The 24,373-nt window shown below is 36.6% G+C and overlaps 1 protein-coding gene and 1 pseudogene across 1 annotated transcript; one reads left to right on the top strand and one right to left on the bottom strand.

The window, feature by feature from the left end:
* The first annotated feature begins 6,997 nt into the window (after positions 1 to 6,997).
* On the top strand, positions 6,998 to 18,088 carry LOC113320610 (putative methyltransferase NSUN6). The gene is made up of 13 exons (XM_026568515.1): positions 6,998 to 7,230; positions 8,030 to 8,155; positions 9,110 to 9,542; positions 10,664 to 10,808; positions 11,892 to 12,029; positions 12,657 to 12,719; positions 13,449 to 13,570; positions 14,246 to 14,483; positions 14,622 to 14,833; positions 15,680 to 15,780; positions 16,448 to 16,529; positions 17,463 to 17,527; positions 17,664 to 18,088. Exons 2-13 carry the CDS (start codon positions 8,037 to 8,039, stop codon positions 17,776 to 17,778), a joined length of 1,833 nt encoding a protein of 610 aa, XP_026424300.1. The 5' UTR covers positions 6,998 to 7,230; positions 8,030 to 8,036; the 3' UTR covers positions 17,779 to 18,088.
* A 294-nt stretch (positions 18,089 to 18,382) lies between these two features.
* On the bottom strand, positions 18,383 to 19,763 carry LOC113320612 (annotated as a pseudogene).
* Between the last annotated feature and the right edge of the window lie 4,610 nt (positions 19,764 to 24,373).

Here is a 24,373-nt window from a genome sequence, read left to right as displayed (position 1 = left end):
GAACCGATCCTATGCACATGTGCACCAAATTACAGGTAGTTACCATAATGTGTGAGGAACCGATCCTAGTACCTAGTCAACCGAATTTTGGTAACTAGTGTGACTATGCAAAGTACTCACATGAGGTAGAACCGAAACTTGTTTTGGTAGAACCGTGATACCCATGATTAGTGATTTGATAGGATAATCAATCACATAGTTCTTGGAAGTCGAATGCTTTCGTTTCCAAGATCATAAGTATGAAAAAGGATTAACAAAGTAAGGATGTCGTCATTATTTGAACACGGGTTGTAACTCGTATTATTAATTATTCAAAAATATTCCTTGATAGCTAAGGAAAATCCCAGGATCGAAATTAATTGAGAATCTTTTTATTAAAGGTTTCTTGATTTTATATGGTATTTAACATCCAACAATTAAATAACATATCTTTGGAAAATAATAATTAGTAATGTGCATTTACTGATTATAGATTTTTCTAAGTGAATTTCGGTCAATATTTGGACAAAGCATTTCCAGGAATTATGAAAACCGATTTTGTGTTTATTTCATATCTTTGAGAAAATTCGGTTTTGAAAATTCCTTGGTGTCCAAACTTCCTTGTCTATAAATACTGAAGTTTGCTTCTCTTGCAAACTAATCCTCAGAGCCAGCAAAACTACCTCAGTTGTATTGTTACTGGTGGATCCGCCTATAGGAGTGGAGAGTACCCTAATTAGGAGAAATTGCTTACGGCCGCTCGGTTTAAAGACTTCTTTGGGATTGAGAAGCTCTATTAGTACCGTTGGATGGAAAGTAAATAATTGCGGTTTATTATTAGTTTTCGATTGATTTGATTGACTAATGGTGGTTGAACTTTGATTGCACCTAGTTTGTTTATTCTTGAGAATCTTCTCTTATGATATAAGATTCACTCAAACTAGATCGTAGTTTCGACGGGGATCTTTAAAACTGTTTGTAGATCTAAAGACGTCTTGTGATAATCCAACGTTAACAGACTCCGTTTTGTGTGTGGTTGATCACAAGAGATTCAAATTGATTGTGTGCAGGTGTTTATTGAAGATCAAAGAAGATTTGAAGACAATAAGACTTTTTGGGTCCATAATCTTTGGTGTGTGCAATTCTTGTTTCGGTTGGAAAGGGATCCGACTATAATCCGATTTATCCTTGTGATAATCGATTGATTAGATAGTTGTGTAGATCGAAATCAACACACTTCTTTGGGATTAAAAATGTTGATTGCTTAAGTCTTACAATCACTGTGTTGATTGGTAAGAAAGAGATTCAAAGACCCGACAAAGGTTTTTATGTGATAAACAAGAGAGCCTTTGTCAGACTCATATCACTTGGTTGAAAAGAGTTGTTACCGAACAGATTTGTTGTTCCTTTAATGTTTGGAATACGAACCAAAGGAATTGTTCCAAGTGCGTGACTTATTGGAAGATGGAGGCGCAGGGATACTGAGGAAACTAAGTGAACTATAGGGTTAGTTGCTTGGTCTCAACTATACGAAGTTTGTTTAGATTTTGTATAGCGGCTTAATTCTAAGAGTATTCAATCTTGACTAGGTCCCGGGGTTTTTCTGCATTTGCAGTTTTCTCGTTAACAAAATCTTGTTGTGTCTTTTACTTTTCTATTTCCGTAATTATAATTGTTTATTATAATTATAAGTAAAATACACAAACGTTAGTTCCTATTTACTTGATAAGTCATCCCTTAGAGTTTGGTTAAGTCCGAACCTAATATCAAGTAAACACACTTCGTTGATTGTATTGTTTCGATCTAGTATCCATAGACGATCACTCGAAGTGTCATATCGATTAGTTGTATTGTCTCGACTCAGTCCATAGACAATCACTTTCGGAAGAAATGACTTATAGGTGGAAATTTTTTAAATTGAGGTATATTTGGGTACCCTCATCTTTTCAGCAGGCGACAATGGTGTTTATAATTTTCGTGTGTACATCGAATTTCAGACGCAAACTTATCTGGGTATGACAGGTCCGACTGCGGTATTGGTTGAAGTGAATGATGACCGGGTGGTGCTAAGCTTGGACGAGAACTGGATGGGATGTTGGTTTGAATTTGAAGATGGAAGTTCAGGTGCAAACGATGGTTGGTCTCAATTCTGCTGTCAGATTCAAGATGACAGCGAGCACACCATGGTGGATTAGGAATTTAAACTGAAATCTAGGGAGAAAAGAATGGAGTCCGGGGGTCATACTTGGCCTGAATTGGTGCGTCTGGTGACCGAGTTCTTTTACAACACGGCGTGTTCGAGGATTTTTGGACCGACAGAAATAACTGCTGGATTTGGAAATTGATGGAGCCGTATGGACTGGGCCTTGGAAATCTACTAGGTCTTCTCAGAATGTTCGCAACAGACTATATAGAAAGGAATGAAGAGAGACTGAATAAAAAATAGGGAGGTCGACGCCGGAGAGATGCGACTGCATCGCCGTATAACAAAAATAGGGTTTTGAAGTTCTGTTTTGAATTAATTCCATTTTTGAATTAAATTCCATTTTTTTCTTCGAATTAGGCCATTTTTGATTAAATTGAATTATGAAGCAATACGCCATTATGATTTGAATTTATTAATTTTTGATTATTGTTTATCGATTAATTGAAGTATGAGTTGTTGCGTCACCAGTTTTATAAACCTTTGTGCGTAATTGGATAATTTTACAAATAGCTTTGGTCTCGTTATTTGATAGTCCATGCTTTGGTTGAATCTTTTAATGAATCAGTAATTTAGTTTCGTATGATTTTCTCGCTAATACCATTTGATAGTGCATGCTTGGGTTTAATCTTTTGATGCGCTATGCTTTTAGTATACAATTGACATTTGCGATACTATCCTGATAATAGGTGATGTTAATTGAACGAAAGATAAACACATAATCATAATTATGTTTCATTTCAGTAATTGAATATAAGTAGTAGTGAATATCATAAAACTCTGGTTACCGGCTCTCACGTCTTGGTTACATCTTTTAATATTTTGCTTTCTTAGTTTCTTAATCTTATTTACCAATTCTTAAACTTCTGAAATATTGAATTTGATTGGTTAGTTTTTGCTATTAATTAGTAGTAATATTTCACACTCCTCGTGGGAACGACCCGCACTTGCCATTGTCTACTAGTTAGACACTGTGCACTTGCAGTATTTTTATTGTAGGTTTCCAAACCTATCAAAATACATCAAAAGAAAAATCAAATAGGCTTGTATATTGGAAGAAGATATGTATCAAAATTCTTCACTGAGGTTGAAGAAACTCTTAGGCTGTAAAGGATGTCATCTAAGGGAATCAAGTGCATAGAATCTTGCGAGGCTCAAGAGAGTAAGGAACACAACTACAACTGAATTGCTTGGAGGGTTAATTCCGTCTCAACTATATTCCAGTCCAAATTCTGATAGCATGCTAGCGTCTGTAGCGGTTTAATACAGTGCAGTGTTCAAGATTGGACCAGGTCCTGGGGTTTCCCGTGCTACAATTTTCTTCATTAACTTTTTTTGGTGTCATGTGTTATTTCTTTTCCGCATTATATTGTTTTTCTTTGTAATAAATATATCACAAGTAGTACGTTAAACAACTTATATAGTGTTTAAGTTCAAACTGTACAAATCCTACAAGAATTTCTCTTATGAGTTCATGCCTTGAAAAATAGATTACAAGACTTGTTCTTGTTGGAATTCGGTTCGTATACAATTTAGCTACGTACTAGGCCGATTCTTGGATATTGATTTTTGAGATCGTCCAAGTAAACTTGTTTGCAGATCGCGTATTGTATCTTTATATTGATTCATATTTACTGACTGTAACAAGTTTATGAACGAAAAAGTTGGTGGTGTACTTGGTATCCTATCCTTTTAAAGGTTTGCCTTAATTCGTCCCAAAGCTTGCCATAGCTGGACAGTTAGATTTAAAATTGTTCCAAATGTGTGTTAAAACTGCATTCCTCAATGAAGGACTAGTTTCTTGTCACAACCAAAGAGATTTAGTTAAGGTCAAGGGACAAGAGTGCAAAGCCTGTCATTCCAAAGGATTTATTTATGGCCTTAAGCAACTGTCTAGATAATGGTGCGTTTTCTCATCAATCTATCACCTTTTATGGTTATGAGATGATTGAGGAAAACCATTATATATATGTACATTAAACGATCCAAATAAAGTATTTTTATCCAAGCATAACGTGTCAATGATATTCTATTAGTTGGTAATAATCTCGAAAGTATTGTCATGGCTAAGAAGTGGTTATCCTCTAATTTTGAATTGAGGGACATGGGTGAAACGATTATTGTTAAGATCATGTGAGATCGATCAACAAAGATTCTTAGTATGTCTCAAGAGACTAACATAAATAAGATTTTAAACATTTTCTAATTCATAACTGTATTCCCATCGACACTCATATGGATAAAGCATCAATCCTAAGTAATATATAGTCAATGAAAAAAAAGTTATATGTACGAAGTACCCAGGAGTATAATTTATGTTATGTTTGGTATTAGACATGACATAAGTTTTGTAGTAGGTATGATAAGACGTTACCAAAGTAGGCATAAGCCAGCTTACTAGAAAGTGATCAAAAAGATATTTTGATATATTAAGGGGACGCCTGATCTTCCTCTTTGTTACCGTGTTGAGGACATTAAACTCAAAGGATATAACGACCTCGTATGGGTTTATATTTATTTCAACAACTTCAAATCTCTGAATACTTAACGTGTAACTCATTTTTCTGGTTCAGGGTTCAACAAAATCGTCTTTTTGAAAAATTCTTAATGCATCAACCTTCAAAATGCAGTAAAGCTTCTGGTTGAACCTACATATGAGATTCATCATATTTAACGTAATCTAAATATAAACATTATCTTTTACACCAAGAATCATTTTTTAGAAATATGTAAGTAGAAATGAATTATACGGTTAACTGACAAGTCTTTTTCTTTTTGGTCAGTAAAGAAAATGGTCTTGTAAAATTTTGAACTCAGATCACTGTTACCATTGTACTGTAGTGATATCGGCTAACATATAAATCTTAGAGCGGTCAAGTTTGACCAGACAAGTCTTGGGGTCACCTATAAGTAAAATTAAAAGCCTCTTACCTAAAATATTTTCATAATTGCTAAATCGCCCTTGTTTAATTAGTGTTAAACGTTTAGTTGAGTTAGATAATTTGGATTAGATTAATGATTTTAGTTTATAGTTAGAGATAGAAAAATAGAGTGAGTATTTTGGTTATTGGAGGAAAAACATTTTTTTTTGAAAATCCTAGATTTTGATTCACCCAATGAAATTCGGTGATTTTAGTAAGAAATCTGAGGAGGGTGAATCCTTAAATAATAGAGAAACCAAAATTTACTTACCTCATGACAGAGATTGTGATTCACTCAACCAAAGATTGTATTTTAGCTTTTCAGACCGCTTTACGAATGAGTTTTTTCTTCGTAGCTAACCGTAAGATAAATTTACAGTTAGTTGTACTCCTAACCTTAACTAGGTAAAATTTGGGAAAACTAATCAAAACTAGTTACGGTTGAGTTTTTGTTTTACGGTTAGGTTTGGTCTTAGTCGAACCCAACTGTAACGAGAAAAATTGGAAAAAAACCCAGTTGTAAACCAGTTACAGTTGGATTTTTTGAGAAACCCAACTGTAAATGCATTTAGGAAACTTGAGAAAATGGTGCAACTGAGGATTTTTTACGGTTACGTTTTATGAGAATCAAACCCAACCTCGAGTCCATTTATGGTTACAGACCTAACCGTAACAACATATGCAAAGAAAAAAGTAATTTTGATTTATGGTTAAGAGTTCTTGGTTGCCTAACAGTAACTTAAAGAACAAGTTTACGGTTAGGAAATTAAGAATTCCTAATCGTAAATGCTTTTGTAAACATAATTTTTCGCTCATTTTAATTAATCTAACCAATTCAAAAAAAAAAAAGTTTGGTGCTAATCGATGGAAGAAATGAAAAGAGGGAAAAGAAACTATCACCTCTCGGAGAAGAGAAAGAGAAGAAAAGGTAATGAATTGAAACAGACGAAAGTCTTTTTTTCTTCTTTTTTTTCAATTCAATGTTTTTTTTTCGGTTTCATATTTTATTTCTTATTAAAGATCAGACGGATTATCATCCAGTAAGAAATTAGTCGGAAGCCTAGTAACAGGCTGAACTCCAACCCCTTTTTGAAAAGAATGCTAAGTATTTAGAGAAATGCCCCGAACAAGGCTATGGTTTTGGGACTCTTGCTTTCACCACTTTAAGAGAACTAGGTGATGACACTACAGATTTTCTGAAGCGCTTGTGTAATTTTATTGCTAGTCATGATGCTAAAGTTCGGTGTGGGATTTTTTTTGCCATCGTTCAACGATATTCTTGATGGCAAGACCCGTAGTAAAAGTACAGACCCTGCTCCAGTAAAAGGCGAAACCTTAATCATATCTAAGCACATATCGCGTCCATTATCCCAGTTATATACAAATATATCAGCTAGTCTCGAAGCAGTGCCGTTATTCGAAAGAAAACTCAAATCAACCTCCTTCATGGCCGGCACACCCGCTCGACAACACATGTCTGCTACAGTGTCACGCACCAAATCCTGTCTAAATTTAAGACCCACCTCATTCGCACAATGCAAGGCATGATCACCGAAAGCATCCATATTTCTCTTGCAGAAGGAACATGCACCATCCACCTCAAATAAGGGAATCCTGAATCTGTACTGAAGAACAACACTGAACTGCCTGGCTCCAATATGTTGATTAAGCCCCAAAATTGGAATTGTCATTAGAAAATCCCAAGCATATTTCGTTTGGTTCATTACCATAGCACAAAATCACGTTCCGACACAGCAAACTTGGTGGGTATATTCCTCTTTACTGGATCAAAGTAGATTATCGCCAGAGAGTTTATGGAATGGGTGGCAAACAGACCGGAGAGTAATTTAAAACATTTTTATAAATCTTAGGTCAGCCCCTAACCAAGCCCTTAGTCATAGAAATCCCATTCCCCTCTATTGATTTCATAGTCCTACAAGAGGAGGTTATTGGATTTGCCCTCCGCCGAAGTATTTGATGAGAGCCTGGTCTGAGACTGAACATAAAACCCTAAACCCCTAAAATCTCCCACTCTCAACTCCTCCGAACTTCAACTTCGGGGCGTGCTCACGCCGTAGTCCACCACCTCTCTACGCTGCTGCTCTTACCACTGGACTAAGAATAAAGGTACGGTCTCAATCTACTCTCTTCTATTTTTCTCAATGTTCATAATAATTGTTTATATTTCTCTCTAATTGATTGGGTTAATAACATACTTCTCCTGAACCCGAACTAATTTTAGGTTTCTAAGATACTTAACCCCTTGAATTTCCTGGCTCTAAAAACAAACAAAGCAGTCACTAATTTTGCATGGTAAAGTTTTCCAGTTTGTTACTATATTTTTGTGCCTTTTCCTAGTGTAAGACTTGACCAGTTTTGTGATAACGAAGAAGTTTACTTGGCAGATTTGTGAACACAAAACCTTGTTGTGATAAATTTGTTGCGTGGTTTGTTTGTGAATATTCTAAAGTACTGTGTAAAGATGTAAGCTGGTCAGATTTTAGAAAAGTCAGTTATTCATATTTTGGATTTTGTAACTTTCATAGGGTTCTCTAGAGAATTAACGAGTTTGAAATTTCCCTTATTTGGAGCACTGTGTGCAAATCTTGGTCCAATTTTAATGTTTATAATTTGGTTCGGATGTTGGTGAGCATAATGTAGTAGCAAGGGGATAAATAAATTTGCAAGAATGTTAACAAAAAATCTGGGACAATTGTTATCATAAGGTGTTGTCTATCCTAAGTGATTGAGTTGCTTTCCATTCATTCAAATATAGCAGATACTCAGACACTAGTTAGGATGCAGTTTCATCCATTTGAATGAGTAAAACAAGGAATTCGCTCAAAGCTTTTTAAGGACCACTTGGAAGGTCTTTCTCTCCCCTTGTTGTAAAGGGCTAAACAACAGATCCTATTCCTTTTTGTAGGTGCCAGATGGATTATTCAGAGCATTACAACTATAATCCTACCTTGGCTTGGAATGATAAAGTTGAAGAGTATTTCATCAATGCATATGGAGCTGATCACTTTTCGAAAATCTCCAAGGCCCTGACGTACGTAACTATTTTTTTTTCCCATTTATTTGTTTCTTATGGAAGTTTCATTGGAAAAGTAAAAATGAAAACACTTAGATAGCCTTGGAGATATCTATACTGTCTATCTTCAATGAAATTTGGATGTAAATAAGCTAATTTTCACAGTTGAACATGTGCTAATTTGAGATACACTTCAGTAAGTTAACATTAATTCTGCTTCTACTGTATTTGCATATTGAAAATCATTTTGACCTCAATTGCATTCTAAAGATCCTAAATTTTATCATACTGAGCCCATACCACCACACATTTAGTATCTCAGCTCCACATATTAGTATATCCTCATGTTAACTTAGCAGAAGCTTGTCCTACATCACATGTGCTGTGCTACTTGGGTTCTGATTGAAGGGTTGTTTGCTTATGAATAGAGAAAACCAAACACTGCTAGGACACAGCTTTTATGTTTACTTGTTTAGGTTTCTTGAGTTTTAGTGTAAAAATGAGAATACTTACTTAGATCATCATTTGGTCGGTACAAATCTCAGAGAGAATAGGATGACATAGGCTCAAAAAAAGGAGATATTAATTGGTTCTTTGCATATTGCTCCAGATAACCGAACTGAATCATAACTTAGGTTTACAAGGGGTCTACAGTGCTTCGGCAATGTAGGAGATAGTTTGTGTAAACATGATCCAATTTGATAGGTTCTAATCTAATATGTGGCATGCTGACTTTTCAAGGACTTAAGTGTTCATTTGATGTTACTTTTCGCTCTCAACAAAGGGAAAAACTTTGGGGCAAACTTTAAGTTACAATAAATGTACTGATTAAATTCTTTAATCCCAAATTTAGCGTTATCTTCATGCTATCTTGCATCATCTTTTTCAAAATGTTCAATAACACAGATTTGTCGCTGAATATGATCAGTTATATTTACATTCTCTGGCTAAATTTCTTGTTACTTTTCTCAGGCACCCATCATCCTATTCCTGTATTCGTGTGAATACTCTGAAGTCAACAAGTGATACTGTAACAGAAAAGCTATTGACCATCCTGCAGGAAACAGGGCACGGTAGTGATGCTAATGGTGTTAAAACGCTCAATGGCGACACTGATATCACATCTGAAGTTGATATGGGGAAAAAGCAAGGAAGCATTTCAAGAGAGCCTAATAATCAGGTTTCAGGTCAAACCATGATGAACTCAATATTAGCTGGAGATGCTCCTAAATCAAGTTTGCAAAAGTTTCCTATAAACAAGTGCCAGGTCCCTGGGTTGGACTATGTTCTATTTGTAAATGGATCAGGACCACATGACATTCAGTATAGTTCTGCTCTTAACAAACCTGTGAAAGAGGTAATTGTGAGCCGGAAATGTGCTGAGGCAGTTCTCCGTGGCGCTCAGGTAGGCATTTCGTTGGACGTTTTAATTCCAAAATATTAGCTATTTCAGTTGTTTGAAGTTTTAACTTAATGACTCTAGTGGGTAAGGCATCAGAAGGTCACAATAGACGAATCTCTTTGTAGTTACAGGATTTGTTGACTAAATTGTGAAACATGGCACTAACATTTGTAGTTTTCATGGTCTTAATTACATCTTTCTTTGATACGATGCTTCTCTGTGACTTGGTCCATGCATTAGGCCTTTTTACTCTTTGGTCGGATGGATTATACTGCATGTCATGTAGAAAGTATGATCTCTGGGCTTCAGTTTTAGTGTTTTCCCCCCTAAGTTTTGATTGTAGTGCAGGTAGTCTGCTGGTCAAATATCTTAATGTTAATCTCGGCAATCAAAAGAAGTGTAACCTTAATAATGAATAGTGTGTTACATTACTTATTACAAGTTTCGTGAGTTCTCTGACTTCTGGTAACATGGTTCTTACAAAGTAGTAACACATGAGAGCAAAAGTCTCCTTCGTACGTAATATGCTATATTCCGCACATACCATTAAAATTGTCTCTCTATCTGGTTACGTAATTTATAGGATCATGTGTTTCTTAACTGTATTTCGTGTATCCAGCATGGGAGATGCGATTTTGAGATGCATAAATGTACCTTTGTTACATCTCATGATTCACAATAGGTAACACCCTTGAGATAGATCAAAGAGTTATAGGAAGATTCTTGGGTTTCTGCTCCTAAATCCTAGCTCATTGTTTCCTCTATGTCTTTGTTTACATTTTATCATTTTTAATAGAACTTTTTTCACATTTTATATATCATGGTTACCTGTTATCAAATACATGAATTTCTGATTAATGAGTTACTTAATATGTCGTTTGCTCCACCTTTGTTCTCTGTTAGATTTTAAAGTAGCATGGTAATGCATAATAAGTTCTTAGCTATGGCTATATAGAATCAACCAACAACGTCAGTCTCAACTATCGAGATGCCAAGGATTGTTCTTTGATCTCTATTTACATATCCAAAGGCAAATACTCTGCTTGTCTTTCAATCTTTAGATAGTCTGAAATATGAGAATTTACTCTTATGCATTACTCTATATCTCGATGATCTCACTGTAGGTATTTGTTCCGGGTGTATTGGCTTGCAGTGCTCATGTGGAGAAAGGGGACACAGTGGCAGTTTCAGTTGCCGTGGAGCAACCCGTTGATGGTGGATGGAGTGTGGGTATAACCCGTGGTATCACTCTAGAAGGAACACAGACAGGTAAGGTTGAAAACTCTTAGTTGTGAACTGTTCAATGGATAATTTATGGTAGATGCTGGTAGTTGGTACTATGTGGAGGCTATAAAATCCTCATGGTCTTGAAGTTATTCAGCATACTAATCGGTCAGTGGACTAATGAAATAAGAAATGAGCAATATTCGAGGCAACAATCATGCAGTGCATGAATATTTCAAACAAGGTCACAATCAACAAGCCCAAGGGGAACCCCAGTCCTAACTACATAACTTTTCTTTGTGGAGTCCAGAGTTGACCACTTAATAAAACGTTAACATAACCGAAGCAAATCAGTGATGGCAGAAGAGCAGGCCATTATAAATCAAACATTCCGATTGTTAAGCCTCCTAGGCAGTATCATGGGATCTTAAAAAGGTCATACTAAGAGGGACAGTTGTGTTATAGTTCGCATGGTAGAAATTAGTCGAAGCTAATACGAAAGTTAGGTTTTTCACAGTGATTGTTCATGTGCTCGATGTAAAACTGGTCATTTGTAGGTGAATGCAACAACCTAAGTTTTGAAGCACGAAAGCCTTCAAAATGTATTTATACTTGTTCATAGGCACGCTGACTTAGTAATCTTAAAGTTTCCTCAAGCCATCCAGATGAATCGCACACTGACTTAGTAATTTTAAAGTTTCCTCAAGCCATCCAGAATCCAGATGAATCTGAAAAGGTGCCACTAATATTTTTTTTTTGATAGTGCCGGATGCGGACCCACAGTGTCTACTTCTGCCAATTGTGAAGGGTTGGTTCCCGTGATACCAACGTATCACCAATTACGTTAATGCCAATATCGAACCAAGGCTGGATCCCTTCTATATTTGGGATACTTGTCACTTCTTTATATTTTGACATGGACTGGTTCGGTGCTTGCTTTAATTCATCTAATTTCGGCTTTTGCTGATACTTCCACAATGAATTTCTAACCTTCCTTCGTTTTCTGTAGTCTATTCACTGTGTTTCACGGTTATTATCTACAATAGTTTAGTTAAAATCTCAAGTTTAGTTAAATTCTCAAGTCATCTGATGATCTTAGATGTTCTAACCCAAGTTATCATACATCAGATCCACATCATCTTCAGAGAAGGGGCCTATATATTGGCCAAGGAACGGCAGTGTTATCAAGAGCTGGGATTTTCCGTGCTTTACATGGGGTTGCAGTGGAAATGACAGACAGAGTATTTAACTTGCCTTCTTTTCATGGTATTTTCTATTCATTCTCCAATATGTGCCTACTTCATTTTGTTTTCGAATGTATTTATAGTTTCCACTTTATGTTTTTTGGTTGAGCCCCTCTTGCTCCGTGCTATGTAGAATCACCATGGAAGAATGTAAAACTGACAAAAGATTCTGACTGATAATCAAGAAATTCCTGGTAATGAATACAGAAAAATATGTCCCATTTGTCGTGGATCTGCATGGTCTTTAGTTATTCGGAAATAAGATCGAGATATTAGCTCGAATACTGAGCAAGAAGCTCTTGGTAGCAGAATCTCTAAAAACCTCAAATTTCCTGGAATGTTATTCTTTGTTTAAAAAAAATTTCCGCAAGCCCTCTGGAATGGGCTATTGTGTTGTTTAGTTTATTTGGGCTTTTAGTTGATTTTGCGTTTCTTGTATTCCTTCCATTATACTTCAATGTACTTGCATCTTTTTGGTTTCTACTTGGTATGTTTGAGGAGAATAATGTCCCCCCTGACTTCCGTTTGTCTTGATAGGCAGTTAGATGGTATGCTTTTTTCCAGTATTAGTTACATTATTAGACCCATGAGTTACTTGTCCCTGTGCAAGTTCAGTAACAGGTGTTTTTGGTCTTGCGTTCTGTTGCAGGTGTGCTGGAGGGAGAAATATTTCTTCAGAACTTACCTAGCATTATCACTGCACATGCCCTAGGTATTACCTGCAGCAGCTTATTTGCTGCTTTTCCTTCTCATACTCATCTATTGTTGCTTGCGTATTTCCACTCACTCACTTACATACTTTATCTTTACTTTTAGGAAAGAGTAGTGTCTCTGGTAAGAGCTAGAGAACTAAACCTTCATTTATTTTGTTACCGGAGAAATAGATCTTCTGATGCATTTTAGACCATGGCTGCGAAAGAATGTGGGAAAACCGTAATTTAAAGGAGAATCCTTTAGCCACCAAAAGTGTTAAACATGTGACCTGTTGATGACACAATATACACGGATTGAAAAAATATATCCTGGCTAGTGGACATGGATTTCTCATAGTGTATATCCACGGGATTCTAAAGGTTAATCAAATTAGAAGACTGAAAAAATATTATTGGTCTAACATAATTATAATGTTATAATGCCTTTGTCAAGGTTAATTACCTTCTCTCCTATTTTTCCTAGTATATTTGCACCTATTTTTCCTAGTATATTTGCATCCTTCTATTAGGATGTCCTGTTTTTGGTTTCCTGGTAGTTTGCTTTGATACCCACCAGTATGAACGAAGATTACCTAGAAAGTTGGTTGTTGGGTTTCTTTCTAGTTCTAGCCGTGCCAAACATTGTCATTGTTCTTGATTTGTTTGAATGTCCAACTATAAGCTTCTTGTATTACTCTGTTGATTTTTGAATTCACCCACAAATAAGGTTTAATTTGGTATTTTTTTAGATCCCCAACCAGGTGATCGTGTACTGGATATGTGTGCTGCTCCAGGGGGGAAATCAACTGCACTAGCCATTCTTATGAAGGATGAAGGAGAAATTGTTGCTGCTGATAGATCTCACAACAAGGTATACATACCCCGAAACCAATCCCACATTCCAGTTGTTAACTATAAACGTCTGTTGTCTTGGCCCGACCAAATCTCACCTTTAAAATTTGTGTTCATCTATAAGAATACTGTGTAAGTATCTTCTTGCAATGGAAAACCCAAAACCTCTGTTCATGTTAATTTAATCGTAGGTTCGTAAAAACTCTTTCACCATCCAGATGCAAACAGTTGTATCAGACAGACTGTCTTCTGGTTTGTTATTCAGAAACACACATTGGATCAGTCTTGGGTTTTTGGAGAGTTTGTTCAAAGTTAGACATTTAGTTGAAATTCATTTTTGGGATTTATGCTCGAAGTTGAAACTCATAGATACTAACAACCTGAGTTTGAAGTTTGTCAGCATTATGTTCCTTCTGATCGTCCCCAAAAGTAAAGTTTTTCTTGACTGATCTTAGTTTTCTGGAAAGTGAACAAGAGAGCGTCAAAGTCCCCAGAATAAATTACAATGTAATTCAGACTATTATCTTGTCAAAATTCGAGTTGAAAAAAAGCATCTTTAAGTATTCAGAAATTTCAGAATTTCGTACTTCCACAAGCAATTTTATTGTGATGTTCATATCCTATCATTACTGTTTCTCCTTTCCCCTCAAGGATGTGAGGATCTGAGACCTCATATGTTCTTTTAATCTAATAGGTGCTGGATATCAAGAAATTAGCTGCGGAGATGGGCTTAAAATGCGTAACTGCACATAGGCAGGATGCTCTTAAAGCTGTTTGCCAGAGTAACGAGACAGTCAATTTGTCTATGCAACATCCCGATGAAACAAAAAGTGTAGCTTCTGAGATTACAAGTTGTCGTGACTTTCTGGTGGATGATATGGAATCTGTCAAAACAAAAGCAGTAGACCTTCACTTAGCTTGCAACAAAGACGGTAAGTAATCCTGCTAATCAAATTTTCTGCTTTCCATTTCACGTTTCGAGTATATGCTTAAGAGGAATGATTTACCACAGGCTCCCTCAGAATCTGTTATGAGTCTTTGCAGTATTAGTAATTGTTACCACATTGCAGTTAGCGAGGAAATGGAAAATCAAAGAAATTATCAAAGCAAAGCTGATATCCGGAAAAGTATGCGGAGAATGAGGAATGGACCAGGAAGGAATCAAACCATCGGTGGCATGGTTGAAAAATCAAAAGGATTTTCACCGAACAGTTTTGACCGTGTTCTTCTTGATGCTCCCTGTTCTGCTCTTGGTCTGAGACCTAGACTATTTGCTGGAGAGGTTAGTCTTGAGGAAAACTTCTTTATTTCATTGAGTAGATATTTTAGCATTCTCTACTATAAATAGAGTCTTAGTTTATTACATCTAGATTTCAATTGGAATGGTTGGATTCTGTAACTAGTTCAAGTTAGCAAATTTCTCAACTTCGAATATCACGTGGAATCCAATTTTGACCTGTTAAAAGTTATATTTATGAAGTCTTCTGGCAAACTTTATGTCGGCAACACTAAAGATTCCGTAATTAGGGGAAATGATATATCTTTTAATTTGTTGCTTCTGGCTGAAGATTAGCTTAGCAAATTATGAGATAAGCACACCTTGAATGCAGGAATTTGATATTGCAAGGTTTCCTGAAAGAACGGCATCCAATTAAGGTTGTTGATTAATTAAGTTGCGATCGCTGATGTGGCATGTATGACTGAAGGTTAGCTTAGGAAATTATGAGATAAGCACACCTTGATGCAGGCATTTGGTATTGTTTTAAGGTTTCCTGAAAGAACGCCATCCAATTAACGTTCTCGATTAATTAAGTTACAGACATATCATTGATGTGGCTTGTAGACTGTAGTTCTTATATGATTTATGGAGTAATCCGGTATCAATGCCTGTAAGGAACCCCAGTTGTTACCAGTATCTCGCGTCTAGTTACCAACTTGAAGAATCGGTTTCATACCCTCGACTTGTATACTATTATTTTTTTTTTGTTATATAAGCCTAACCACATGATTTCTTCACTACTACTTTTTTTTTTTTTTTTGTCTCAATGCTGGTGTCAATATAGTATTCTTATTTACTGTTTACTAAGTTTATCTTTCATAAATTTGATCGCTCTTTTTTCTGCAACAGGAAACAATGGAATCTTTGAAAAAACATGGAAAATATCAAAAAAAGATGTTCGACCAAGCCATACATCTAGTTCGCCCTGGTGGAACTCTTGTATATTCTACGTGAGTATGCCTTTATGATTGCTAATTTCAGTGGTGTTGTACAGTCCCACTTTTTGGTTCTTAAATGTTTAATTGGACAATCTTATCATGGTTATCTAACAAGAGTCCTACATCGCACAATGGTGTTGGGTGCATACTTGTTAGCTGGTTTTCAAGGAGATCTAGTACCACGAGTTTTAGCAGCTTGGACACCAAGCTTTCTTTTACAGTCTAGCAATACCAGAAATATTACAATTTTTTCTAATGATTCATGTCGCAGTCAAGAAAATTAGTCTTTGTAGTCAGCAAGTCATTATCGAATATGAGAGAGACTCCTCCACCTAAATGAAACATAACAGCGGAGCATTAAACCAGGATCATAACTATTTTTGCAGAAACATACTTTTTTAACCTTAGGATAATCAGGAGAAAGCCAGCAAGTAGGAAACCAGAATTTAAAAGAATACATTCTAATATGTGAAGTCTTACCAATTAGTTCATGTCCTCATCTGTCTCAGTTAATGATTACGCATTTAGAATGAAGACCAATACTTTTGTAACAAGTTGGTGTGAATTCCAAGCTTTCTGATTTTATCTATTTCTTTTTTATATTATACATTCATTTACATGCCAAGCTTGATAGGTGAGAAAAGCAAAGATTCTGACATGGATGTTTTTATTGTTGTAGATGTACATTAAACCCTGGTGAGAATGAGGCAGTAGTTCGCTATGCTTTGGATAGGTACAAGTTCCTCTCGTTGGCTCCCCAGGTAAACGAATCAATATTGCGCTGTGTTCATTAAGTACTGATTTTTATGGCATTTTTGTCAACTAGAAGTCAAATTGATTTAATTATACAACAGAATCTCGTCCCCTGTTAGAAATAGTCCCCACATCACCTGGATTCTCTTGATTTATCAACAGCATAGGCCATAGACTACCCTTCCCTTGTACGTCGGTTTTCTTGGAGAGTTAGGTCCATAGGCTTTAACAAAGTCCCAGGAAGTATTATATGATGGGTTGGGTTTGTTAGTTCATTTGTTTGGCCCAGGAAAAGGCATCTTTCATTAGTGTCTTCCCTAACTCCGTGCGATGAGGAGTTTAAACAAAGCCCCGTGTTGCTTGAATTTTTGAATTATGATTGGACAATCCTTAACTGTAAGCTAGTTTGAGGAGAGTTGGGTCCGCTGGCTTTAACATCTACTAAATATAGCGAATTCAAATACAGGTTTTCTGAAATGTTAGGGGTAGTGAAGCTGAGTACCACATACTCACTTGGTTAAGTAGGGATATCCTATATGATATCCAAGCTGACCCAAGCCTGGCGAGTTTAAGTTTTTTTAGAGGTTAATCTCGGGCTTTACAAAGCTTTTAAGGGTAGTTACCTGCCTAATATATTTGTTCTAGCCAAATAGATTAATTAGCATGCTAGATGTCATGCTCATTCTTTAGACAGTCGGTAAAAGTTCTGTTCCGTTTTGTAGACAGAGTACTTCAGTACTTGACACGTTCAATCTCAGACACGTGGTTTACATAAATTACCAGAATATTTGATGCACATGCATTCCTTTTCAATCGGATACTGTGGTATTAGGTCTAGTTACATGGCATGACAGAAGTAAATAAATGAAGGAAGTTGAAGAAGATGTTATCTGATTGTTCTGTGTTCAAATATCTGACTGCACCTATTTTATGCATCCCAGCATCCAAGAATTGGAGGATGTGGTCTGATTGGTGGCTGTGAATTACTTGACGAAAATCATGTGGAGTGAGTATACTATCTGCAGTTAATTGTCTTTAAATTATTTCAAAAACTCTAGCTTTCCAAACATCAAGCATTGAGCTAAGCTAAACTTGACCCATGGCGTATTGAACTAGTATTCATTATTTGTTGATGATCACAGGAAATGGCTAACTCCTGAGGAGGCTGAATTAGTGCAGAGGTTTGATCCATCATCCAGCCTTGATACAATTGGTTTTTTCATTGCCAAGTTCAGTGTTGGCCAGAAAGATATATGAGTTCGATGGGAATATATTGTGCAACACTCACGTTGTAATTGGAGGCTTATATTTTGTTCCAAGATTAATCTAATCAGAGTTGTTAGTGTTGCGACTCCATCCCAATTATTATTATCCTTTTGACGAGGATTCTGAAATAGCTTTTTGTAATTTTAGAACTAAGAACACTAGTATATTTTTTCATAGGCGAAAGTAATATGTTTACTGACAGTACTCTGTAGGTGGAAACATTTGTAGAGGAAAGCAGGTTTTTGAGTTTATCAATACAAATACAGAACAAGCGGCTAACACATTTAGGCAAAGTAAATGAAAGCGTGATTCCTTTTTTATCTTTTTTATTTTTTAATGCTCTAGCCTTTGCAGTTGCACACTTATTCTTTTGAAAACTGCCCTAAATAAGTTCTTGCTTGGTCAATAGGTGAGCACCTCACCTGAACCCTATCACTTCCTACTATGATGGGATCGAGTATTAAAATGATACACAAAAAGGGCATCCAGCTACAAGAACCACTGAAGCACCCAATCGAAACAAAAATTACCTAACTCTGAAGTGCCACTCTGTGAAAAAAACTGACTTGCCGTAGTTTTGATAGGAAACATTCTAATTTCATTGTACCGTGCCTTCAATTATGCAGTGTCTTTGACTCAAAACCTTCTCCAATCCTCATGCAGTCAAGGGATGATTTTCCGTTGAGTTTCTGTGAGAATAGTTTCTTTAAGAGAACCCCATAAGACTCGACCCTTCCGAACGATGCCGGTGTTTCTGGGGTGATCATGCTAGGTAATGGACCTATTTCTGAGTCTAGTTTAGGGTAGTGATTGTTGCGACTGACAGCCTCTCCTTTGTTGAGTTTATTCTTCCCCGATGCTCGACGCTATGGTAGAGCCCATTAGTCAATATCTTTCAAAAGAAAGCAAGAAAACAAATTTAGAAAATAGTCAAAACCAGTACATAATAACGGAGGCAACTTTTGTTTTACCTCCATAACGTCTCCAACATTGGCTATGAAAGCATTGTGTAGAGGTTTGACTGTAACCCATTCCCCTTTGTTTCTTATCTGTAATCCTTCCACTTCATTAAGTTGAAGAAGGATCGTCAAACCACCAAAGTCCGAGTGTGGCGTAACGCCCAATACGAGGTCTGGTTGAGGGCAAGGAGGATAGTAATTCATCCTGATTGATTGCATCCCACCTTCGAAAACTTCTGTCATAACTCCAGCCTCAGTTTTTAGAGCTGTTCCCATCATCTCTAAGAGAGTCATCGCTAGTTTACTCACTTCTGACGTGTAGGATTCCATTGTCTCCCTGCAAAGAATCAGAAATTTGAAACCTCAAATGTGCACTCCTTTAAAGAGTGTCAAATCTCAAACCCACTGCTCGTATTTGCCGACGAACGTGCATGTCAGTAGAATTAAGAAGAACCATACTACTAGAATTAATGAAATCAGATTTCAGTGAAAATCAAAAGAGAGAGTAGGAGGAACTAATAACCTGAGAGGCAAAGGGAGTTCCAGAAATAAATGTGGCTTCCTTAAGTAGAGGGGACGAGTGACCATGTAAAAGATGTCCCCCTAATCGAGTTTTTGTTCATCTGATAAAACAAACTGCTGCCCAAATCCTTCATCACCCCCTTCATATTTCTTTTTATCCTTCATTGGAAGGGTTAGAAAACCTTCAACTTCTGATTTTACATTCTCCAACAAGATGTTGTCAACTCCATGGTTTACCACCTGAAAGAAACCCCATTCTTTGCAAGCAGAATGAAGCCTCTCCAACTCTTGCTCTGGTTCTTCGGATAACAAATTCTGCAGATCGATGACAGGAACTGTTTGATCTATCTTAGACGCACCAGAGAGGTTGGTCAACGGTTCCTGATCAGTGCGACTGTATCGAGGTGGGATTTCTGTAAGCATTTGTTTAGCCAGTTCCTGAACACTGGGTACTTGCACAAAGCCACCTAAGTTTATTTGTTTCGGTGTCTCCATGAATTTTCCAATCGGTCACCTTCTCAGAGTGATGAACCTAGTACTTCTTTACCAAAGTATATGAACTATCAAGGGAATGCTTTCATTATTTTATCATCCCTGAGACTTAGTCAATCAAACTGATCATCAGGTTAAACTTGACCTTTTTCAGTTACTAGATTACCTTGTGAGGTTGGGGGCCGATTGAAAACTCGATGTAATTCGGTTTTCATAGTGAATTTATCCTGATTCATCGTAAAGAAAATTACAGTAGGTTAATGAAGAAAAAAATGTTAATGAAAATTCATGAAATTCGAGAATTTTCACTTTATTCTGATTCATCGTAAAGAAATAATAGTTAAGCAGACCTTTTTGGAGTTGTTAGTTAGACGATAAAAAAGATGAGAGAGAGAGGGGAGTGGTGGATGAGTGAAGATTATACAATTTTTTTTTGATCGATCAAAGAGAATAGATTAAAAGGCACACAAGCCGTGTGCTGACGAATACAACTGACATAAAGCTAAAGCCCACGAAAAAAGCAACTAAACAAACATAAAGCTAAAATATTAAAGCTTCAAGCCACAACAAAAACCACTGCCTATTGACGAAACAAAAAAGACCGCTGCCTATTGTCAATTAACATGCTCGTCAACATCTTCTATATCTAGATCAACGTGATTTTTTTGCAAGATCACTAAACATTTCTTCACGATTAGCTTTTAGAGGAGGAAATTCTAACCCCATGAATAATCAAACTCCATTAGTTTATTAGCCGAAACTTTGTTATCAATTTTAGATTTACGTGGTTTTTTGTTTTTTAAACTTGAGAGAGTACCCATACCTGTACCATTGGGTTTCATACCTAATTTCATACCAATTCCAACAATTGGCTTTGATGAAGACGGCTTTGCGATGCTAACCTTAGGATCTTCCGAAACTAGCTGGGAAATTCCTACCTCTCCTTCATCTTCTTCGACTCCGTGAAACCTGTTATGGGATTCAAAACTAGGTGGAATGGCGGGATCATACAATGAGGTGCTTGCACTTTCAACATTCTTTTCGCAGACGCCTTTCTTTCTTTTGTAAGAAACCCACTCACCAAGAACCTCTTTTTTTTGCATTCTTATCGACGTCAGCATCCAAAGGAGTCTTTTCCATCACTCTGTCTTCATTGCTTAAGTTTGAAAAAGGAAGTTCAGAGTCAAGAATGCTGTAAGTATTCAAAACTTCTGTAGGCTCCTGAATAGTCACATCTCCTTTTTTTTCCAGCTTTCTTCTTCTTTGGGTTTAACCATATCTCCTGAATAGGCAATTCAGATGGTATAAGGCCCCTCTCCAAAACAGTTTCATCCACTAGAGGGATTTTCTCAACTCCGTCTTGAGTAATCTCAGCTCTATCCTCTATGTTAACAACCAACTGTGCATTTCTTTGAGCGACTAGATATTCAGTAGTAACCAGAGTTGAACAAGGAGGCAGGAAGTTTTTCTTAGTCTTAGGAACTAAGCAGCACTTGGCACTTGAATTCCCAAAGGTTTTGCAGTGAGAGCAAGCATCAGGTTTCCAAGGATACTCGGCCTTCACCACAAGTTGTACATCGTCCACTTGAATAGGCAATTCAGTTGGAAAAACACAATCAGCTGCAACTTCAACCAAGACCCTGGTATATGATATCCTTGTCTTCAAAGATGTTGGAGTATCAGTCATGATTGGAGTGCCCACAATACTAGAAATTCTAGATAACCCTAATTCATTCCAAAGATAAAGAGGGACCTCCATAATTCTAGCATCGATGTTTTTCTCTAGATAAATGGACCAGGGACGAATCAGAAAGAGTTTCTTAGCTATGAAAACATAACCCAATTCTAACACTTTTATCATGTCTTCTTCTTGAGGAAATTTGAACAAAAAAGCTTGTTTTCCATGAATAGTCATGGAGAAATCACCTTCCAATTTCCACCGAGATATTAGGCTTTCTTTAAAATAAGGAAATTGAAGATTTTTCCCAACAAAATAACCTACTGCATAAGATTCACAATCAGGAAAGTGTGATTTGAGTTCCCTGAACTGAAAACGGTGGTAGCCACTCCATCAATTTCTTTGGCTTCATCAAACAAAACTTGGTTGATGAGATTACTTGAAGATTGTTGTTACCAAGACAACCAACATAGCTAACTGACTGGGATTGTTTCAAAATTGAAATTGATATTGGATCTGAAGTTGAATTTGATCAAGATTCAATTAGAAACAAAAAGCTTTGAAATCTCAATAAAGACGTTCGGTGATAAGGATTTGATCAAGATTTTGGAGAGATGATGGTGTGTGTGGGGTGGGGGAGCGGGGGTGAGGATTTGGATTGCGTTACCTAACATGCTAGTTGTTTGGTTGATCTCTTTGTTGAAATCTTTTCATAAAGGGAAGAATAAGTTGAATCTGTATGAAGAGATAGGTGGTGAGTTTGTCATAGGGGGTTAAAAAGCAACATAACAGTGTAGGGGATTATATCAGGATATCTCGAAGTAAAAAGGGAGAAGGTGGTAAGTATATGTATACCATGTGGTGATCATAAAAGTTGTTGGTCGATTTTGGCGGAAGTTATTGATTGTTTTCTGGAGAAGGAAGGGTTGAAAAGAATAGTGTAGGTGGTGCCTAAGGATGCAGGTTTTCCTAAGATGTTAGCTAAATCAGGAGAAGCAAGGTTGAAGATTATTAGAACGGGGCTGGTGGTGTTATCTCATTAGATAAGTTAGAATAGGGTTGCAGTTTCCATTCGAAAGGAGTTGGGGATTAACAGGTTCATCAAGATCGATGTTGTCAATGAACTAGAAGGTCTAATCCATCTAGAGGAGAAAGAGTGGAAAAAAATATGGATTCTGTTACGATGGCGGTATGAGGGTGTGGACTTTCATTTTGCTATATATGGTGGTTACTAGAAAAAAATCAGTCTAATGAGGTGGTGGACATTAGCCAGTCTAAGGAGAAAGAGAAGAGGAAAAAGAAGGAAGAGTATGGTCCATCTTATGATTATAACTGAACACTTGAATCTCTAAATTGGTTCAAAATCAGAGATCTGCATAAATCTAAATGGATTTCATCATCCTTTGCTCATGTTAGAAACAAACTTTCTAAAGGGGAGTTTTCGAGAATTTCTACTGAAACTTTGAATCTTGAAGGATTTCATTTCTTTAGAATTGCTATGAGCGGCAATCTTAGAATGATACCGGCGGTGTTGGTGACAGAGGTGGGGGAGGAGAAGGTGGTTCTCACGGCGAAGTAGGATCCGAATTATGTGGAGAAAATCAAACTTAATGAACAAGATTATCAGCTGTTACTAAATAAGATTATCGGCTGAAACTGGGAAAGTTTGACGCGGAAGTCATGAAATTTTCAAAATTCATTTTTTTTGTTAGTGCTGAGTTGGTGGCGCGAAATCAGACGTTAGTTATAGAAAGTTCAAATGCAGCTATTCTGAGTCAGCTGCGAAGTTCGCTCATTCAGCTACAACTGAAAATCTGAAAAAAGTAGAGGGTCTTTTTCAAGTAAATGGGCATATATGCCAAAAAGTCAAACAAGGATGGTGAGTGGTTCGGGTCAACTAGTCATTCAAGGTCAAAATTCGATCGTTGGAGATTCAAATTCAAATTTTGAACAAATAATTAATTCTCGTGAACAAAATTCAAGAATAGAAGACATTCCAAGTATACTGAGAGACACACTACAGAGAGGAAGTCACAATGAAGTTGTGGAGATGAACTAGTTGTCGGAGATTGAAAATAGGGTGGTCATGAAGTTGGGTGATGTTCAGTTGTCTTATTCTGAGAGTCTGGAGAAGGTAATGGAAGTTGTTGAGATAATGTTAGTACACTGCTGTACTTATGGTGGTATTTGTGAGGGTGAGAAACAAACTCTTAAGGAAGTGGTGATGAAACAAGTCTTGTAGTATAAGGAAAGATTCAAGAAGGTGAATGCAAAAAAGAATATTGTGGATGCTGAGAAGATTGATGACGTATGGAGGAATTAATTGGTTTTAGTTGAAGTAGACAATTATGATTCATTGCAGACCATGGGTGGAGATAAAATCTTGAAGAAGTTATTAATGGATGTTAAAATAATATGTTGAAATGTTAAAGGGTTGAATGCTTTTGATAAAATGAATGCTTTGAAGGAGTTAATCTGGAGCCAAAAATGTAATGTGTGCTTGGTGCAGGAGATAAAAATTATAAAGTTGAGTAGATGGTTGGTAAAACAGCTGTGGTTTGGTAATGATTTTGATTGGAGATTTGTTCCTTCAGTGGGGAACAATGGTAACATTCGGGGTTTGCTATCAATTCGGAAAACTAATAAGTTGATTAAGGAGGATGGGAGAAGGGGTATTAATAATATAACAATTGGGTTCAGTTCTAAGATTAATGGATACAAATGGGTTGTCTGCAATGTGTATTCTCCATGTGGTTATAATGAAAGAGATGATTTTTGGAATGATCTTACCGTGGTTAAAGATTGGTGGAGTGGTCCACTTTGTTCTTCTGGTGAAATGAATGCAGTGAGAGGGGAAGATGAGAGGAATAAGGGTGAAGGAGATAGTAGAAAAAATGAGTTTCTTAATGATTTCATACTCAAAAATGAAATGGTG

This window comes from Papaver somniferum, chromosome 11 (assembly GCF_003573695.1).
Source record: "Papaver somniferum cultivar HN1 chromosome 11, ASM357369v1, whole genome shotgun sequence".
Classification (NCBI taxonomy): domain Eukaryota; kingdom Viridiplantae; phylum Streptophyta; class Magnoliopsida; order Ranunculales; family Papaveraceae; genus Papaver; species Papaver somniferum.
This window is presented reverse-complemented; position numbering and strand designations above follow the sequence as displayed.

What these genes read in the sequence shown, in the direction of transcription:
- LOC113320610 (XM_026568515.1), top strand. Translation starts at nt 8,037, where the DNA reads ATGGATTATTCAGAGCATTACAACTATAATCCTACCTTGGCTTGGAAT. An exon ending in TATCACTGCACATGCCCTAG is followed by an intron (nt 12,720 to 13,448) that starts GTATTACCTGCA and finishes GTATTTTTTTAG; the next exon opens with ATCCCCAACCAGGTGATCGT. An exon ending in CTGATAGATCTCACAACAAG is followed by an intron (nt 13,571 to 14,245) that starts GTATACATACCC and finishes TTAATCTAATAG; the next exon opens with GTGCTGGATATCAAGAAATT.